The sequence below is a fragment of the Stegodyphus dumicola genome, chromosome 2 (assembly GCF_044657685.1).
Source record: "Stegodyphus dumicola isolate Sdum_Otavi_A_Nest chromosome 2, ASM4465768v1".
NCBI lineage: Eukaryota > Metazoa > Arthropoda > Arachnida > Araneae > Eresidae > Stegodyphus > Stegodyphus dumicola.
In genome coordinates this window covers 31,026,615-31,047,360 of record NC_140769.1, presented here as the reverse complement: position 1 = coordinate 31,047,360, position 20,746 = coordinate 31,026,615, and the positions used below count along the sequence as shown (strand labels likewise).

The 20,746-nt window shown below is 31.3% G+C and overlaps 1 protein-coding gene across 5 annotated transcripts in view; it reads right to left on the bottom strand.

The window, feature by feature from the left end:
• Nucleotides 1-2,073: 2,073 nt before the first annotated feature.
• The window catches only part of LOC118202991 (DNA mismatch repair protein Msh3-like), a 90,217-nt gene continuing 71,544 nt past the window's right edge, over nt 2,074-20,746 (bottom strand). For 4 of the 5 annotated variants that reach the window (XM_035375227.2, XM_035375226.2, XM_035375228.2 and 1 more), the window contains 4 exons: nt 10,827-10,981; nt 6,550-6,736; nt 6,331-6,442; nt 2,074-2,388 (listed from right to left, as the gene is read on the bottom strand). In XM_035375227.2, the coding sequence (XP_035231118.1) occupies nt 2,183-2,388; nt 6,331-6,442; nt 6,550-6,736; nt 10,827-10,981 (660 nt within the window). In that variant the 3' untranslated portion in view covers nt 2,074-2,182. The remainder of the gene's footprint in view (nt 2,389-6,330; nt 6,443-6,549; nt 6,737-10,826; nt 10,982-20,746) is intronic. The other variant, XM_035375230.2, reaches the window with a different exon arrangement.

Sequence of the window (20,746 nt, the reverse complement as noted above, 5' to 3'; positions counted from 1 at the left end):
CTTCAAAGCTGTGTCCAAAAGCGGTGTGGGAGTGTTGGATGAGTGAAGGATTGCATACGGATACCAAATGTAGCATAATGCATACAGCATCTTATGAAGAAGTTGCAAAGTGGGTAGGAAGTGCATGGAAATCAGTGAAAACACCATTAGTAACAGCAGGGTTCAAAGAAGCTGAAATTATATCTTCAGACTATAAACCAAGAGGATGAATGTGACTTGGACTATTTTAAGTCAGGATTTGCTAAATTTTTTAAATTCAAATAGTAAAGAATCAGATTTTGATGATGTGATGTACAGTTTCTTTAATGATACGAGGGCTGTAAATTAAGTAATGGCAACATAGGTATAAATCAATTTTTAATGAACTTACAAGTACAATTGCATTACATTCCTTTTATGTAATCACCAGTAAAGCTTATAACCTTTTGCCAAATATCGGGAAGCCGTTGTAGACCAGTGGCAAGGTGTTGATTGTTGATGTGAATGACCGAGCGCCATACTGCGTGGAGTACAGATGAAACGTCATAAAATCAGTGACCTTGGAGGGTTTTCCTCAACATTAGAAACAGATCGAAGTCACAAGGGTTCATGTCGGGTGAGTGAGGAGGGTGTTCCAAGATTTCCCACTGCCACCTTTGCAAAAGGAGAGTGACATTGTTTGCGACATGGCAACGAGCGTTAAGGAGATTGTTGTGCAATAAACGTGGACGTTTGTGCCGCATAGCCGGACGCAGACGGTGCTGTAGAAATCGACAATGGTAATCTGCGTTGACAGTTAGTCCTTCAGGTACAGCATGTGTAAGAATCACACAGTCCCAGTGATATGCCATAATCAGCATAACCTTCACCCGACTGGGTTCCTGTCGAAATTTCTGTGGATGCGGCAAATCTTGGTGACGCCATTAATTTGATTGACACTTTAATTCAGGCTCATAGGCTCGTGCCCATGTCTCATCAATGGCGACAATACGCTGCAAAAATGTGTCTCCTTCATTGCGGTATCTCTCCAAGTGGGTGCCAACCAGTGCATACCGGTGCCATTTCTGTACTTCGGTTAGTCGCTGTGGAACCCAGCGGGAAGCAATTTTCCTCATGTTGGGAGATTTCTTCATTATGCACCACACCGTTTGATGACTCAGACCAACCTCTATGGTAAGGAGACTGCTCCCCAGATGTCAATCTGCTCCTGAGGAATGGAGGGCCGTCCTGTGCATTGCAAATCCGCAGTCTCATTCTGACCCGAACGAATTGCTTGAACCCATCCTGTACGGTAAAGCATTTGTGCCACAGGCTTCCACTAATCCTCGATAGCATTCTGTTGCATTTTTGCCAAGGGCAACCTCGATTTTAAGCCACGACCGCTGATCACCAATTTGAAAATGCTTTTTGAGTGATGGAAATGAAACTCCTCACTTTAACGTCACACAACAACTACCCTTCTAAGTAGATCGACTGTTTTTTTGCACTCTATACATCGACAACAGCACAACCTCACCGCTCCCATAACCTATTTGCGCATGCCCGCCCTTCTGCGAGTTTTAAGGTTAAGTTGCCACTATTTAATTTACAACCTCTGTATGTACTGTATCATATCGTAAACAGTTTGCTTGAATTCTTTTTGTAAGTAAAATTCACAATTTCTTTCTGTCATCCAAATTTAATATCTTGTTGTTGTGATATTTTTTATAATATAGTACGAGTATTACAAATATGGACTTCTTTAGTGGGTAATATAAGTATATTCGTGAACGTAAGTATATTTTCAAAATTTCTTACCTATAATTTACTTTTGAGTTATGGTTTCATTTCATGTATTTTTCTTAACTGATATGTCATATATCAGTTATCAGGACATAGGTCAAGATTTTGTGTCTTTAAGGGCATGACAATGTTGCAATTTAATTTATTGTGGCCTGTGTAATTTTAGTCCCCCCCCCCCCACCATTTTTCTTGAGTGCGGCATTTACACTGTGTGGCCTTTCTTCTGGAAATTACGGTATCATCTTCAAGATTAGTAAATTAGAGTAGTGCTATTAAAGGCCTCATCTCCTATGCAAGCACTGAAGATTATACTTCTTTAAAAAAAGAGAAATTTAATAAAAAAGCGATATACATTAAGATATAATTTTACACACATGCATTAAACCTTTTAAATTAAAAGTCTGAATTTTTTATCAGTGTATTAAATCATTAGTGTAGAAATTTTCTTCCTTAAAAACTTGCATATTTTAATTTTTGTTTCTATTTCTCTGGACTTTTGCTGAGCTTCACAAAGTATGTCTTTTGAGATTCCAGCTAAAGCAGCTACATTTATTCCATAGCTTTTTTCACTAATTCCTGGCACCACATTATAGAGAAATGTAGCAGTATCTATATCTTCTTTGTCATCTGGAAATAAAAGACTAGTGTTATGCTACATGTTAGTTAAAAAATTTATAAAATTATCAGGAAAAGTTACTTATAATTCTGGATGTTAGATAAAATTTTTTCTTATTTACAGTTTTAGATTTTGGTTTTGTTTATCTGATTGTGGTAAAGCCTCCAGGGCTATCTGCCTAAAGGACTTTGTGGAGGACTTTCTAAGTGAAACTGGCTCGTATGCACATTAGACTTGGGGAAAACCATGAAAACACCCATGCAGCCAGCTCGTTCGCGGAATTCGACACTTGAACTTCAGCAATTTTACCACTCGGCTACAGTTTGAGAAGTACAGTCAAAAGTTTTTAATCTGGACTCGTTGGGACTTCGGCGATTCCGGATTATCGATTTTTCCGGATTATAGATCATCAGTTTAAATCTGGTAAGATGCCAGACAGAAATTATAAAATTAAAAATATGAAACCGTAATTTATAAAGTAATGAGCAATTATGATCTAAAAGGGTATCAAAATTTACAAAAAAAAGAAGCTTAATATTTATTTGTTTACTTTATTAAACATTTCTTTCAACGCGCGCATGCATAAAGCATACCTTACACATAGCCGAAATTAGAAAATTGCAACCAGAAAACTATTTGATTTGTATTCGTGATATTTATAATGATGAGGAATTTGATTTAAATCATATCAAAGATGGAGTACATCGAGATTAAATACTACATTTAGTAAGGAATTATAAGCCGAATAAAATAAAAACATCTGCCCTGAAGATAACGATAGTGCTGACTGACAGATCAACTTCCAGTTCATTGCGCACGGCGCAGAGCAGCGTGAAATTGATAAACAGATTTTGGAACGGTTAGATAAACAAAGGATATGCCTTTATCCATTTTTTGTAGCAATTCATTTTTTGTTTGATGGACATCAAAACATACTTTCGTTTTCTAGATCCTTTGGGAGCTCCAGCATTGGAAATTCTATTTGACATAATCTAAAGTTCAAGCTTACTTTTATAAAATTGTTCTTACAGTTTGCAAAAAATAATAAGCCAGATCCAATTCGAAGATTAAGGAACAACGCAATCATCAACATTCACTGAAATAGATAATTAGATAATTTTAGCTTATACTGTCCGTTATACATTAAACGCGCACGCGAAAACGTATTCTGCGCTTGCGCAGACGCTTATGTGCAGTCGTAAATGTCTTGTGCGCACGCGTAAAACGCTTATGCGCATGCGCAGAAAGATTTTAGCTTTGAGGTCCGGATTATAGATCATTCCGAATTATGGGTGTCCGAATTAACGACTTTTGACTGTATTAAATAACCGAAGTATTATAAATACAATTTATATTAAAATATATGTTGCAGTAAACGCAAATTAATTTTCATTAAACATGTTGAAAGACACAGACAGTGTTGGAACATATAATTTAATATTTTCTCTTCTTTTGGATTTATCCATTTAAAATTACAATTTCTAAATCTAATTTTGCAGTAACTAATTTAGTTTTGTTTCCTGTTCTTTCTGAATAAAGATACTAATTTTCTATTTTTATTACTGTTATGAACTGAAATTCAGTCAAAATGCCTGACATTATGAACAGGTGGGCTAACTTACATAAATACACATGGAATTTTGTTAAATAGGGTAAAACTTTTAAGGGAAAAAACTATGAAATAAAAATGTAGTTCTCGTACAAAAAAGTATTAAAATAAATATGCTTCTTATAAGTTAATGATAAAAAAAAAATTTTAAAGTTGTAAAATTTAATAAATTCATCTCATGACTCAGTGCATAATAATTAAAGCTAGGAAGAAATGAAAAATAAAAATCAACTTTAGTAAAATGAAATCTAACACATAATTTTAAAAATATAAAATTTTTATACAGACGACAAGAAGTAAAGGATGAAGATTCTCGAACTTGTTACAGCAATACAGATTTCAGAAGGTTTTTCTACATTCTACAGGTTTGCAATTACTATTATATCCCAAAGTTATTTTAGGTGGGATTGACAAATTCACCTAAATGGAAGTCTAAAATTTTAATTAAATAGGACAAGAATGTTCTAGAAGAGAAAAATACTCAATTCTGTTAATATCAATGCAAAATAACATTAAACTAAATAGGCTTCTTAAAATGGATGTGTTATTAATCAACATTTTCAAACACAAATGAATTACTGTACCTTTGAAAATTACAAAATCTTATTTTATTTGATGCCATTTGCAATACATTAAATCTTAGAAGAGAAAGAAATATGCTATTTTTTGAAATTGTCCTGTGTCAGAATTCCAATATACATTAGTGCATGTAATATAAAAAAGAAGGGAAAAAATTGTTTTATACAATTGCAATTTAATATTTGTTCCTAGTCATTTCAAATAAATTTATTTTGCTATTTATGTTAATGGCATGAACTGAAATTTAGTTTCTGGATCTATCTGAATTCACAAATATGAAAGCGGATTTCACAGTAAACAAGAAAATGTATATAAAACCAAAAAGAAAAGAAAAAGGTTATTGCATTGCTAAAGTTATTGAGGCTAGTTGAATTATACGGAAAATCAAATACTTAAATTGCCAACATAGCAGGGCTATATATAAATGAAATCTATAACAGAACATGCTTGGTTGAGTCAGATAAGGGGTATAAACGAAACAATGAGGAAATCGCTAGAACTTTATCAAAAAACTATGATGAATTTATTAAAAGGTAAAATTAAAGGAAAAATCTAATGCTCAAATATTTATTTGGCTGGCAGAACATGTGCAGATTTTACTGAAGTTATTATTTTTGATTGATCAAAAGATGAAAGATCAAGCTGTATGTGTCTTTTAAGAGTTTCATAACACCTTTGGTGAAAGTGGTTTTATGCAACTATCTGACTAACTGTGTGGATGATAATATTAGGGTTTAAATTAATTAAACAGCTTTTTCTTTAATATTTAAATATTTATTGAGTAATTAAAAAAACGTAACTGAGGGTTTGATGAGATGATGAACGTTTTGTATTTTAGGTTTTGACAAATTGTTTAATTTCAAAGCTTTTTCAACAGAGATTAAAGTTTTAGGAAAAGGAAATGAGTTGTTGAAAAATTGAAATTATATTAAAATACATTCTTATGTTGCTTATATGCTGACACTGGAGATAATAACTACAGTATTAGTATTTACTGGAATCATGTTTTCAGAATTTTTGGAAGCCATAGTACAGAGAAGAGAGAATCTTTTATGTTATAGTTTGTTGCATTAATATTGTAATAGTTGCAGTATGTTTAAAGTTTACAAGCTTACTTTAGTTTTAGGTATGAATCTAATAAATTTAGGATCTGAGTTCACGAAATCTAGATAAAGATAATACAGTTCATTTTCAAGACTGGATACCTGCCAAACTGAGAAAGCCATATTATGCTGTTAGTATCTGTGTACCTAGCTCTCCCAATTTGCTGTCCAAATAGTATTGGAGATCATTTTTGTTAGCTGGCAGCAAATTGAATACAAAATGCAATGCTGAAGTTACAGCTGATAACATATAATCACTGCAACGTATTACATTATTTACTTATTTTCAGTTAACCAAATAATATTATTTACCTATTTTCAGTTTTACTTGACATGACATTCTGTCCTGTTTTCCAAGCTTTGCTATTCAGAAACAGTGGCCAAGTAACATGCAAGATACTTAATGCATAATGGCATATAGAAAAGCACTACTAAGGAAAATTACCTGAATAAAGGAATCATTGCATCAATGGGTCTACACTCTACGCAAAACAAAAACACTTGTAAAACTGCTGCAATTCCAAGATTTTCTATAAAGATATTCCAAGATGCTAAGATTTTATTGTATTCCTTGCTTGATAAACTAGTTCATGTGTGAAATGTTTTTTTAAGAAGTAGAACTCATACTAAAGGTTATTTAATTAAAATAAATATTTACTTACCTTTATCTTTCAAGATATAAGCCATGTGAAAAGTAATAACATACTCAGGCCAGATATTTTTTAATTCCATTACAGAAGGATAATGGGTGACAAATAATGTAAAACATTTAATCTGCAATAAAATTATAATAATTTCACAATGAATAGATATTATGAATAAAAACTAAATATTTTTTGTCAATAAATTGCATAGTAATTAAAATGGAAAACTTTTATTACTTCTGTAATTAGATAGTCTAATGTTGCATATGCAATAGCAGCACCATCATTAGTACTGGTGCCTCTCCCTAACTCATCAAGAATCACAAGAGATTTTGAAGTAGCTGAAGCTAAAATTTCTGAAGTTTCACTCATTTCAACCATAAATGTACTCTTTTGTTGAGCAAGATCATCATCAGCACCAATCCTACAAAAGAAACAAAATAAATTTAAATCCATTTAAATCAAAATTACTGATAGATGAAAGAAGAAAAAATATAATTTCTAAGAGTAAGGGCAAAAAAATATCAATTTTATTACTTCTGTGTTTCTGAATGTCTGGTTATATTTTACAATGACATTTTTAACTGCTGTATTTATTTAAAATGGAAATTGATTACACACAGATTTTGATTATAAAAGAATAAAAAAATTATATAGATAGCAAAAATTTAACAAAATGGGATGATCCAGATAATTCTGAAAACTTGTTTCACTGCCAAACCATGATGAATTAAGCATAAAACCTGTGTCATCAGATAATAAGAATTTTTATTTAAAAAATATAGTTTATTTGAATTATGTGTACACAAACTAAATACTCTGCATCACAATTATGTAAGAGAAAATATTTTTTCACTTAATCACAAGCTGATTTTTATTGCATTCTCTAACTAATTTAACAAAAAACACTTTAAAAAAAAGTGAAAAGAAATTATGTACATGCATGTAGTTAATATGACATTTTTCTAAGCTATCGTATTAGGAAAAAAGTGATACATATAAGTCAATGATCTTTCAAAAGAGAATAAGTTTCCTTATTCTGACAGATAAATAATGTCAATAAGAAACTTATTTCAGAAGAGTTGAAAATTTAATTACCAGTGCTACAGGCAAATGCAGATAAGGTAGTGCCCTTGCATACTTGAGTAATTCCTTCCGGGACATAGAGCAGATATGCGAAACCACAGTTAATGTGGATAATAATTAATAGCACAGTTGAGTGCACATTTTTTACATATTCAATTCATTTCTACTATGTAACATTGTCTGTGCAAGGAAATGTTTCACTTCATTACTCCACTCTGTATTTTCCATAGCAATACTCATTATGTTGTGGTTGATGTTATCTGTGACCTACTCATTAAATAGAACTGGGAAATGCTATCCATACTCATACTTGCCAACCTATGACACTAAAAAATCAGGAGAATTTTTTAAGAAATCGGGAGATTTTTCACTATGTTAAAAAGACTTTTTAAATGATGAAAATATAGTTTTTAATAATGAATTAACTATAAATAGTAACTAATTCTTAAATGCAAGCAACACAAAAATACCTTACACATAAAAAACATTTTTATTACTTGCATCGTTTAAGGAGGAAATAAAAAAACACTTTAATCAGTTTTCGTACAAATGTTATAAACAGTGGCAGATTTTGCTTTCTTTAAGAAAGGAGCTTTCAAAATTTTGTTCATAGCAATTGCCACGTAGGCCTGCTTTCGCTAATAAAAGTCTTTTTAATGTACCATCACTAATATTAGATCTAAATTTAGTCCTCATTTTCCCAACAACACTGAAAATCCTCTCACACTCTGCATTACTATGGGAAACTGTCAAGATTGCCAACATAATTCTAGACAGTTCACTATATTTTAAAATTCCATCAGCATCTTTCAGTTTTCCAATTAAACTCCACTGGGTGTCAATCCTAGCTGATTTTATAACTTCATCCAAGTTTTCTAACTGTAAACTGTTGTTATGCAGCTGTTGGAACTGTTTCAATTTTTCCTTCCTTTTAGAACTCCTTTCAAGATAATAATAAATATCAACAATGTGTTCATCCACATTGATTGGTAAAGAAGCTGCCCCTTTTACAGCTGCTAAATTTAAGAGGTGACAGGTGCACCTCATAATCTGCAAATCTGGATTTTCCTTTCTCAAGATGCCTGCAACACCAGTCTTCAAGCCTACCAATACTGGTGCATTATTGGCACCAAGGGCTAAGCAATTATCCAGAAAGACTGCATTTTCTTTTAAAGTTTTAATAATTAGTTGTGCTATATTAAATTAAACTGCACTTAATTTCTGAAGACTCTGGATTAAAAAAAGAAACAACAGTTGGATACAGTTTTGAATCAGTATTATTGCTTCCATCCGTAGAGAGGCAGAACGGAGCTGTTTTAATGCAATCAATAACTGAACTGATTTATTTTTCAAATCCATTTCTTTAACAATTGTACCTGTTTTGGTTCTTGCACTTGAGTTTCTCTTAGCGATTTCACTATCGGGAAACATTTTTCTAAATAAAGCTGCAGCGTGATCCGATGCATTCAGTGGCAGGTTGTGCTCCAGTAAAAAGGCAAAGAACAGGCATTCTGCATTAATAAATTTTTGGTCCTTTGTTTCCGAAGAAAAATTTAATTTTTTGTTTTTTTTTTCAAAACAACTCATGTTGTCCTTGTGTCTTTGTATACGCACATGTTTGAGAACATCCGCTCTTCCACCATGCAAAATCGAAAAATCGCAACGACAGGTGGTACACATCGCAAATTTATTACATTTCCTTGAGGAAATAATGGAAGGAAAGTCAACTGTGTTTCACCTTTCTCGCAGACATAATAAAAGATGATAATTTCTAAAACTATTTCCTGAAGGCATGTGTACTCACACAACTCAGAACAAAATGACCGAAATAACTAAAGAACATCCAAATAACAGCTTGCTTTGTCCTCATTGGCTAATATATGCCAGATGACACGCAGTGGAGCACGATCCCCACTGGAGAACGACGTTTCTGGATATGTATATGCTCTCACTCACAAAGCAGAAGTTATCTAATTCACAAGGTTTTGTTTTAGATATAATCTAGAGAAAATTCAATTGCTTTCAGATGTCCAAAATCACTTTTTTTGTTCATATAACAAAGTATTAAGCCAAGTTCCATAAAAATCGTGAGAAATTTTAAGAATAAGAAAAAGTCGGGAGAAATATATTGTAAATCGGGTTGGCGGGTGAGTGGTCGAAAATCGGGAGAGTTGGCAACTCTGCATACTCTTATATCTTAGCCCACACGACTTTCATTTATTTTCTAAACTCAAAGGCACCCCACATCATTTCTAGATGGTTGCATGCAATATAATATTCCATTATTAATGTGCACAAATCTGATGGTGCAGCATTTTGAAGCTACCATATCAATGAAAGGTCACAGACAAGTCTGGACTGTATTTTGGGAGACTGTAAATGAATTTGTGCTCATCTGCACCATTCTTAAATATTCTTGTATATTGATAATAACTGAAATATGCCAAAACAATGATATCACAAGTCTGTTTCATATGATATTCTTAGATGCATGTTGGATTACATTCAAAAACACAAAATCCATAACTTTAAAAAAAGACAAAGAAAGCTATGCAGTATTACTAGCCAGAAGAATCTAAATTCTGAAAGCTTGACATAATGAAGTTTTGTTAGTCTAGTGACATATTTTTCCATTTTGAAAGCTACTGATAGTGCTCCCCAATATCTGTTGCATGCATGAAAGCATCATTACACACCACATTTTTGCACAGCGATTTCTCATGAAACTACTCTTTTTAGATGACTATGATTTCTCTCAATTCTGAAAGCCACCACTGATTTCATATTTCGGAATACATTATCATATGAACAAAAGCATCTGATGAATTAGTAATCATGGAGTTTTCATAATCTTTTTATTCTTTATTGTATGAAGTTATATACAAGCTTAACTATACTCTAAAATGAAAACTTTCACATAAATGATTTTATGTGTCAAAATAGTCTGCTTACGTCATTCAAATTCTATTGGATGCCTTGCTCGCTGCCGTCAAAAGGTGTTCTGAGCAAGCAAGATGGGTTACTATAACATTTGGCTCGTTTCAAGCACCACTATAAATTTAAAATATTCCACAACATCATCATATACCATCTTGCACAATCACATATACTTGCTATCTACATGCATGCATTTTTTTTTAAATGCCAAATATTTTCGGGGAGGTTGAATTTTAATAGAAATTTACAAATTTAAATTCAGCTTTTTCTGGTTTTAAATTAATAGATGAAAATTCTATCTTAGTGTTGATTTCAAATGAATGTTTCTTATGATTCATTAAAATTGAGACTGAAATGCATTTCTTGTTTTCGTTATTATAAGATTCATTTTTATTTGGTTAAAGAAATACATTAACTGACAAGGTTATAATTCAAGTTTTAACAAAAAACAGATTTAAAAAAATCTAGAAAAAGTGAAAAAAGAAGTTTACCTTACATATATACCATCTAGAAGAGGTAATATGGCAGAAGTAGCAGGCACATAACAACCAATATGAGACATTATTGCAGTATGGGCTATCTGACGCATATATGTACTTTTTCCACCCATATTAGGTCCAGTCATTATCATGCACCTCTCCACATTCTGAAGGACAAGGTCAATCAGAAAGACAAGGATGGATTATATATATATTCTAAATAAAAGTAATTATATATTTTAAATTACATACTAAATTCCTCAAAGAACTAAAGAAAGATACTAAACAATCTTACGAATTACATAATAAACCTCATTGGAAATAAAGGGTTACTACTGTCTACATACAAATAAAAGTAACATTCACTGAATTATTACTTTATGATATATTTCCTTTCAATTAAAATTTCTTTTGACAGTTGAATGAGTAAAGCGATACTTATATATATATTTTTCAGGAAAACGGGTATTGCACAGGGTTTTTTAATTTTTATATGTTGCAGATACTGTCTTATTTATTTTGGCAATGCCAAAATCATATGATATTTATATGATAAATATCATATTAAATTTATATAATATGTTACAGTGAAAGACCGAAATTGGAGAATGTTGACATTCACCTGTGAATGTCAATACATACCAAATACGTCGGTGAAAGACCGAATATTTGGTTATATTCTTGTACATTCGGACCATCACCAGTGTATGTCGACAATCAGATATACTGCGGTGGAGGTCGAAAAGAGAAGTCGAGTCCAACAGAGTGCCGACCATGTGTCGCCAAATCCTTTGCTCTGCTGTGATTGAAGTTGCATAGCATGTATTTGTTATACTCTAAAACACTGTTTGTCAGTTTTATGCTAGATTTGATGGTACGCACAACGTTTTCTTAATTTTTTTTTATCCGATACCCTGATTTACGTTAAATGGATACTGCAGGGAATCGCGAACTTTTCGTTGAAAAGTTAAATGCATTAATTGCGAGTAAATGAGAAGACAATTGTTTTTATTTTTCTCTCAAACACATCTCTCCTCACTGGGATTGATTACTCCTTATGAAGCTATGTTTGGCATTAAACCAAGAAGAGGCATAGCATCGTTTTTTTTTTCCTGGCAAACAAATCACAAATATTGCAAAACAAATTGCTAATACTTTTGAAACTGAAGAACAGCTTAAAGAAACTGTTAATACTTTTGAAGAAAATTGGAGCAATGGCCATATTCCAAAGAAAAATATTGAGGAGGACCTGCAACTTACCACGTCTTCGTATCATGCCTGGACTTAACAACAAGAGTTATTTTCTATAAAAAGATTGGCTGCAAATGATAATCTTTTACTGCAAGCAATGAAAATGTTATGAACCTCAAAAAACAATTTTCTCCTGCTCAAATTGGTGATACCATACGAATACAAGTCCCTGATGTCGACTGTGGTCGAAATGTGTTGGCAGTTGTTGTTGGAATAAGACTCCGGATTTTATAAACTAGCAAATAAAAATTACACCTTCAAGCAGCTTTAATCCCATAATCAGGCTCATAATATGCAGAGAAAAGTTACTTTCCTTAGATGAGATTCCTTCTCAAGTAATGTCGCTGAGAGAAGCAGCTGCAGCTAATTCAAGAAGGCAAGGCTATACACGCTGTCACTGCAAAAGGAAGTGTTCCACAACTAAATGCAGTTGTAAAAGTAAGGGACTCTTGTGCAATTCAAAATGTCATAAAAGTTTATGTTGTTGCAATAAATAAGATTTCATTCACATAATAAATACTTTATTATGTGATTAAAATACAAAAGTGTTTTTTTTTTTTTTTTTTTTTGTATTATTTTCTTTTCTCATTTAGAATGTATTGTTTAAGTTCAAAAGTTTACTTACATATGATGTTATTTAAGCTTTTTCATATTTTGACATATAGGGTATAAATGCAAAAGTTAAAAAAAAAAAAAGTTCTTTATTGGCTAAATTTAAAACTAAATGCTTAAAGCACGATTGCTGTCATTATTAAAAAGTCAAGTAATATTGAGTAGCCCTTCTCACGTTAGAATCAAAAGCTACATGTCACGCAGTGAAAAACGCTTCTATAGAGTTACAAACAATTCTTCTCACCAGGGATTGGTTACGCCTCTCAGCAAGACAGGCGAAAACGTTACGTCACCCTTGAAGTTATGCAAATCTCTGACGTATTCAACATTCACCTTTAGTGCATGGTGAATGTCGACATTTGCCGGTGTAAGCCATAAATAAGGATATTTGGCAAATACAGTACAAAGTCTTTAATCCGGAATGATCTATAATCCGGACCTCAAAGCTACAAACTTTCTGCTCATGTGTTAATGCATGTGCATAATACCTTTACGCATGTGCATTATACATTTACGCATGAGCGTTTAATGTATAACGGACGGTATAAGCTAAGCTAAAATTATCTAATTATCTATTTCAGTTAATGTTGCAGATTGCATTATTCCTTAATCTTCTAATTGGATCCGGCTTATTATTTTTTGCTAACTGTTAGAGCAATTTTATAAAAAATAAGCTTGAACTTTTGATTATGTCAAAAAGAGTTTCCAATTCTGGAGGATCTACAAAGCAAAAGCATGTTTCAATGCCCATCAAAAAGTGGAATTGCTGCAAAATATGGATAAAGGCAGACATATCCTTTGTTTCTCTAACCATTCCCAAATCTGTTTATCAATTTCACGCTGCTCTGTGGGGTTGGGGGGAGACGTCGGGGCACAATGAATTGGAAGTTGATCTGTCAGCACTATCCTCATCTTCAGGGCAGATGTTTTTATTTTATTCGGCTTATAATTCCTTACTAAATGTAGTATTTCATCTCGATGTACTCCGTCTTTGATATGATTTAAATCAAATTCCTCGTCATTATAAATATCACGAATACACATCAAATAGTTTTCTGGTTGCAATTTTCTAATTTTGCCTATGCGTAATGTATGCTTTACGCATGTGCGCGTTGAAAGAAATGTTTAATAAAGTAAACAAATAAATATTAGGTTTTTTTTGTAAATTTTGATACCCATAATTGCTCTTTATTTCATAAATTATGGTTTCATATTTTTAATTTTATAATTTGTGCATGTCATCTCACCAGATTTAAACTGATGATCTATAATCCGGAAAAACACCTCACCTGGAATTGCCGAAGTCCCGGCGAGTCCAGATTAAAGACTTTGTACTGTATTTCGGACATGCGCCAAGCGAGTATGTGAATTTTGACATTCTCCAAATCTCGGTCTTTCACAGTAACATATATATCATAAAATTTATTTTCACGTTTCTTTATCCTATAAAAAAGCAATAAACTGAAAATACAGTTTTTCTTCATATGCTTCATTTAATTTTTAAGTACTAAATTATTAATTATTTATAACACTTTACACTCTTCAAATGCTTGATTTATTTTCATAGTTAATTGAATTAATAATTACTATTTATAACACTTTATATTTTATAAAAAGTAGCATTAAAAACATACTTTTTGGCGATTACTAACATATATTGATTGAAACTAGATAGAAAATAATTTTTTAAAAAAAGTAACAAAGTAGAAATGAAATTATTAAATGCGTACAGCAATGGTCAAGGAATGAATAGAAAAGAGGTATTTATGGTAAAAAAGGAGAAGAAATTTCCAAAGTGCTTCATTCTGCAAAACGATACAATGTATTGCATAATTTTACATATCCTAACCTGACTCAGGATCTTTTACCGTCTTTTTCCGAAAATAAGACACTGTCTTACTTCCTTTTTTGGTCCAAAATATGCGCTAGGGCTTATTTATGGGCAAAAATAAAAGTATAATTATATATTTTTATTTAATATTTATTTTACACAGAATACAGAAATTTAAATTTATTCAATTACAGTCATGTCATCTTCTGGAAACTTGTCATAAATAAAATTCTGAATTATATTCTGATTTTCTTCTAAATCCATTTCCTGTTGAATCATTGGTCCGAATCTCTCACGTCTTGCGATATAGCTATCGTTAAATGAATACTTCTTGTCTAAATAGCCTGTTTGTTGTGCATTGGAAACATCACTATCAGTTATTTTGTCCCATGAATTTTTTACCCAATTCACAACTTCTTGTAAGCCTGGTTTTACAAAATTACCTCGATGATTTCTCACCATTCTGTTTTCAATATATTCATCGATTTCCATCCGCAAAGGATCCTTGAATGGCTTGTTTATTGCAATGTCAAGTGTCTGGAGGTAAACAGTCATTCCTGCCAGAATCATTATTTGATCGTTAAGAATTGAAAAGATAGCATTTAAATCCCTTTGTTCATTAATAGAAAGGGAGAAAGCTGTTGTGGATCTCATAATATATGTTGAGGGGGTAGCTACTCGAAGAAAGTGTCCCCATCGATTTCATATTTGAAAAACTTTAACGAATTTTTGTTTAACAAACTCAAGGATTTCAAAGTGAACGATGGCAACATTGTACAGAAAAAACATTTTTATCTCCAGTGCCTGAGACTGTGTATGGGAAATTCTAAAGATATGCTCAATTTAAAATTATTTTGACATGTTGCTGTTGAACTGAATTTTATGGCTTAAGTGCAAAGAACATGATATTTAATAAATAAAGGTAACACACAAAATTTTAAAAAAAGACCCCTTTAGACATAATTTAAAATCTGAAACTTTCTGAACCTTTCAGATTTTTCAAGTTTTTAAATTTTAAATCTCTTCAAAATAAAATATATATATATATATATAACTGAACAAATTTCAGCATGCAGCCATTTTCTCACCTTTTTACATTTTCCTCATTCTTTTATAACACCTTTATTTGTTTTAATTTTTGACTATTTTAAGTATTGCTTTTCAATTTTTTATTTTGCTTTAAATTTTATTATGTTTCATCATTCTAATTCTTTGGATTTTTTTTTAACACCCAAATTGGATTTTTACCATCTAATTTGGATAATACTCAGTCATTACAGTATTTTGAATTTGGCTAATGACTATATTTCTATAATTTTTCAAGATAAAGCTGTATTGGAGGTAGAATTATGCAGGATAAGGCCGAAATTCATTTATTATTATTATTTGCCATTAAAATGTTTTACCATGTCATGCGTAATTTCAGAAATATAGCTTTTATTTTTATTAGATTAATTAAGAGTTTAGGAATTGACCATTTATTTTGTCAAGTTTTATTTTTTTAATTTTTTCATATGTACACACACACATTTATATATATGTGTGTGTCTGTAGGCGTGAGATAAAAATATGTAAAGCAAACCTCTACTTTTAATTAATAATAGGCTCTTTTTTTGTCCTTCATTTTAGTTCAGGTATTTCCCCATTCTGTCTTAAATATTATAACTATTTATAATGTAACAATCTGAACTGCAATTTATTTAAATTAATCCTTTTTATGCCATCTTACATAACACTGTAATGCAAATATGTTATAGCCAATCTTTTCTTTCTTTTTTTTTTTTTTTTTTTTAATGAAACTTTTGAATCTTCTTTTCTTCATTTCCTCATTTTTTTCTGACTTTTCATTTCTGCTTTGCTCTGCTAACAACTTGTTGCTGCTGCTTGCTGCCTTCAAATATATACTTCTCAAGTTTATCAGTACTGCTATAACATGTTCTTTGAGAATTAAGTACAACTGCATTCATTTCATATATGTTCGATTAATGAAAATTGTGTGCCAACCATGAATAAAAAGGAACTAACTGAATTTGCTCACATTTGCAAGTTTCTTTCAACTATTTTCACTTTATACTACCGAGTTTATGGTTTCACTTAAAAGTATAGTTTAGGGTACCCCTTGGTGAAACTTGGCGATTTTTGGCGGTACATGGATACCGATTTTGTGCAATTCTTTGACTCGTTATTTTGGCTTGCGAAGCGGCGATTCTTGCGCCAAAAATCGCCACTACACAAAGCCAAAGTAACAAGACAAACAATTGCACAAACTCGGTAGCCATGTACACATCGACTTATTTTCACTTAAAAAAAGTCCCCGAATTGCACAAATATGGCATTGCGCACTCCTTTGACTTTGTCCATGTACACGTCGACCTATTTTCACTTAAAAAAAATAAAAAAAATCCCAGAATTGCACAATTTTGCATTGCGCACTTTGTCTATGTACACATCGATATATTTTCACTTAAAAAGTCAAAGGAGCACCAAATTCTACAATATAGGAAACAAAAAGTACATAATCACAATAAAATACATTTTAAACCAAACAATAAAATAACATAAAAAAGGAAAAACATGTTATACATTTAAGCACTACCAAAAGCAAATATTCACTTACCATGATTTTCGAGTTCGCTTCGTACACCCAGAGCCACATAAAAATCAAAATATCAATCACACTCAAATGACTTTTTTCAAACCAGGTACTCTTTCTAATCGAATGCTTCACATAGTGACTATCTGAACCTTTCTTCCTACAAATCCCTTCAAATCCATCTAAACGGTTTTTACGTTCGACTAGACGCATATCCTTCCAACATACAGGACACTTATAATGGCTACTAATTAAATCTTCATTTACACACCAGTCAATTAAAGCTCTTTTCCCCTTTTGCTCCAAATCGTACAGAAACTTCACATTAATCTTACTACATTCGGCCATTCTACCGTCTAAAGAATCAAACCAACACACACCACAAAAATGCTTACAAAACATCCCATGATTCAAAATTTCCCAGAATCATGCACCCGATTATGTCACAATAAGGTTTCCATAACATTCAACCACTCAGGCGACCATAAATGAAACAACAACTTGGCGATAAATCAAACAACAACTTCGCCATAATACAAGGGGTACCTTAAAGTCTACTCTACCCCACTTTATTACAACAAAGTTATCATATTGAATGAGGCAGCATCTAGCTTATATGGAAAATGACCCCTGCTTGGTGGAAAATTGGTCTGTGGGATTAAATTGCAAGTTCAAGAGTTTAAAGTTGTTTTTAACTGAAATTCTAAGTCCTTCAATAGCAACATCAAGAAGATATATATATTATATATATATATATCCTTTCTGCTGTGTGTTCTTAAATTTATAATCTACCACAGTAATTACCTATTCAAAACTAGTTATAACTTAAGTTGCAATCAAAATAAAAAACTATCCAGCATAATATATCAAAAAGTAATTTAAAGTGCTTAGGCAGATGTTTTTCATCTACTTCCATTTTCAATATAAAGAATATAAGGTCATCAATCTTCATGTTGATCTTTATTACCCTGTGGCAACTTTATCGGCTAAATTAAATCAAGTTTTGTTTCACAGCTGCAACTATGAAAATTATGTTACAGATTTTTAATTTTACATCTAAATTTAGTGAAACATTTCTGAAATTTGATTGTACCATTCCGAAAAAGCAAAAATTATTGTTCAAGAAATGACAGTATAATAATTCAATGTTTCCTTTAAAGCGTTTTGAATTTATAAATTTTGGGAGTACATTTAATTCCATTTTGCTATAATGTATGCTAAACGTTCTTTGTTACCAATGAAGTAATTTATTATTCAGTTACAGCAAATTTGAAATTTAAACATATAATGCTATTTTTCTTAATATATGTACTAAATTAAAATGTAACAGTGTTTTGTGAAAATAATTGCAAATTAAGATTTTATGGTATTAGAAATTTAAATAACTATTTTGAATTAATTAATGAATTTTAAGACTTTATTCAGGAAAGATTAATAAAATTTTAATATGCTTCAAAATTATATTTTTTGAAGTATTATAATTTTTTTTAAATTAATGTTAAGAGTTTTGGAATTATTTTGTGAAAAATTTATTAACTAAAAATTTGAATTTTAAGAAGTTTTTAATTATATTGAGAATGAGATGTATATGAAATATGAATGAAATAATTTTGAATACCAGTAGAGAAAAATTATGTTTCGAATTATAATATTGAAACTATTAAATGTTAAGAGTGGTGAGTATTGTTATAATGAATATAGAAATACTAATGATTTAAGAAATTGAATATTAATTATAATAAAATTGATCACATGAGTAATATAATTAAAATATAAAATTAATAGAGGAAGTAATTTGAAATCATGGTGAATGAATATTATGTTGTGAATAATATTATGTAAAGATAGAGTATACTGAGGACGTACTGGTTCAAAAAATGAAGTAGTTCTGTATAATTGTTCCGTTTACCCGCCTCATACAAAATAAAATTGAAGGCACCCACCTTATGAAAAAATGTAATCTTTCATAAAGAATTATTATTTTGATTTTTTTAACAATGGAATGTGACTTTATTACCATTTTTTATAATGGAATGTTTAGTGCAGTTCACAGATGCCAGTTACCTTATATGTAAGGAATGGAGGCCTTTAAAATAACTGCTAGAGCACTCCTTATCCACTGGTGAATTAAGATATCAATTAGTTAAACCTTCAGCGGTTGCGAGATTAAGTAGTTCTTTCTTCCCAAATACATGCAATATCCTCTTAAATTTGTTATGCGAACTTGTTCGTTTTCACCAACTGTAGTACATAACTAGAATGCAATCTGAGCTCATTCCTGACCATCAAAGGGTTAAAGTGGATATGCCCACATGATGGAAATATTTGAATTTGAAAAACTGTGGATTTTTTCAGTTTTGCCTAAAATAAGAAAATCAGAAACATAATAACAACAGTGAAACCATAATTTCAGTAAGAATATTACATTTATGATGTTAAAATCTAAGTTATAAATGTGAAAATTAATGTGTTATAAAATTTTAAGATTTGTTATAATTAATCAAGATAAATTATGTGTATAAACGTTTTATATTTGCAATTTCGGTCCTGAAGAATCATCATTGTCATGTGGACTTCCCCAAAACATTTTTAAATTTAACTGAAAATATTGGTAATTAAAGGACTCTAACAATTATTTTTGAGAAACAAGAGCTTTTTCAAAACTGGACTCAAATCTTCTTAATAGGACTCTAAATACTACATTTATTCTATAGCTCTATAGCTTTTAGTGTTCAAGATTTGTGTTCTATATTATTTAAAAAAAAATCATATATTTCTCTTATTTTGCTACTCTAATGTTTTTCTTCTCAAAATTATCACTAAGCTTTTATCTCTTAAAGGGGGGGGAAGAGAATCTGTGAGATAAAAATAAGTAAAGTATACTTTAATTGTCAATAGCCCCTTTTATCCTTCATTTTAATTTGGGTAATTCCCCTTTCTGTCCTAAAAATAGTGACTAATCATAATATATCAATTTAAACAGCATCATTCCAAATTGATCCATTTCATGCCATCTTACATAACACTGCAGTGCAGGTATGTTATAGGCTGACTCTTCTCTTCCATATTTTCTTCTGAATGCATTACTTTTTGCTTCCACTTCACTTTGCCAACTTGCTGCTTACTATCTTCAAAGATATGTTTCACAAGTTTATTCATAGCAATGTAAAATGTTCTTCGAGAACAAATCACCCATTTCATTTAAGCTGTATTATTAAAAATTGCATGACAATCATGAATAAAAAGGAAATAATTGAATTTGCCCATGTTTGTAAGTTATTTCATCTTTATGCATCTACAACATCATCTATTTCCTTTTTATTACAATGAAGATATTACATACACACATAGTTACAAAATCAAACTATTAACCAATATATTCAAAAGTTTACATCAATCTTTTTTGTCAGTTGTTAAACGCTTCGGAAATATCACTTTTTGGAAGTTTTGCTGTTAAATGTTAGTATGCAGTTTTTATATGCTGCCTCCAGACCTGCTGCCTATAGAGCATGTTTGGGATATGTTGCACAGGCAAATTCAGCTGTGGACAACTATGTCCCAACCTGTTGAGCAGTTGCTCCATTTGAGGCACAATCTATCGCAGAAGGACATTGGCAACTTGACTGAGTCCATGGCCAACTGAGT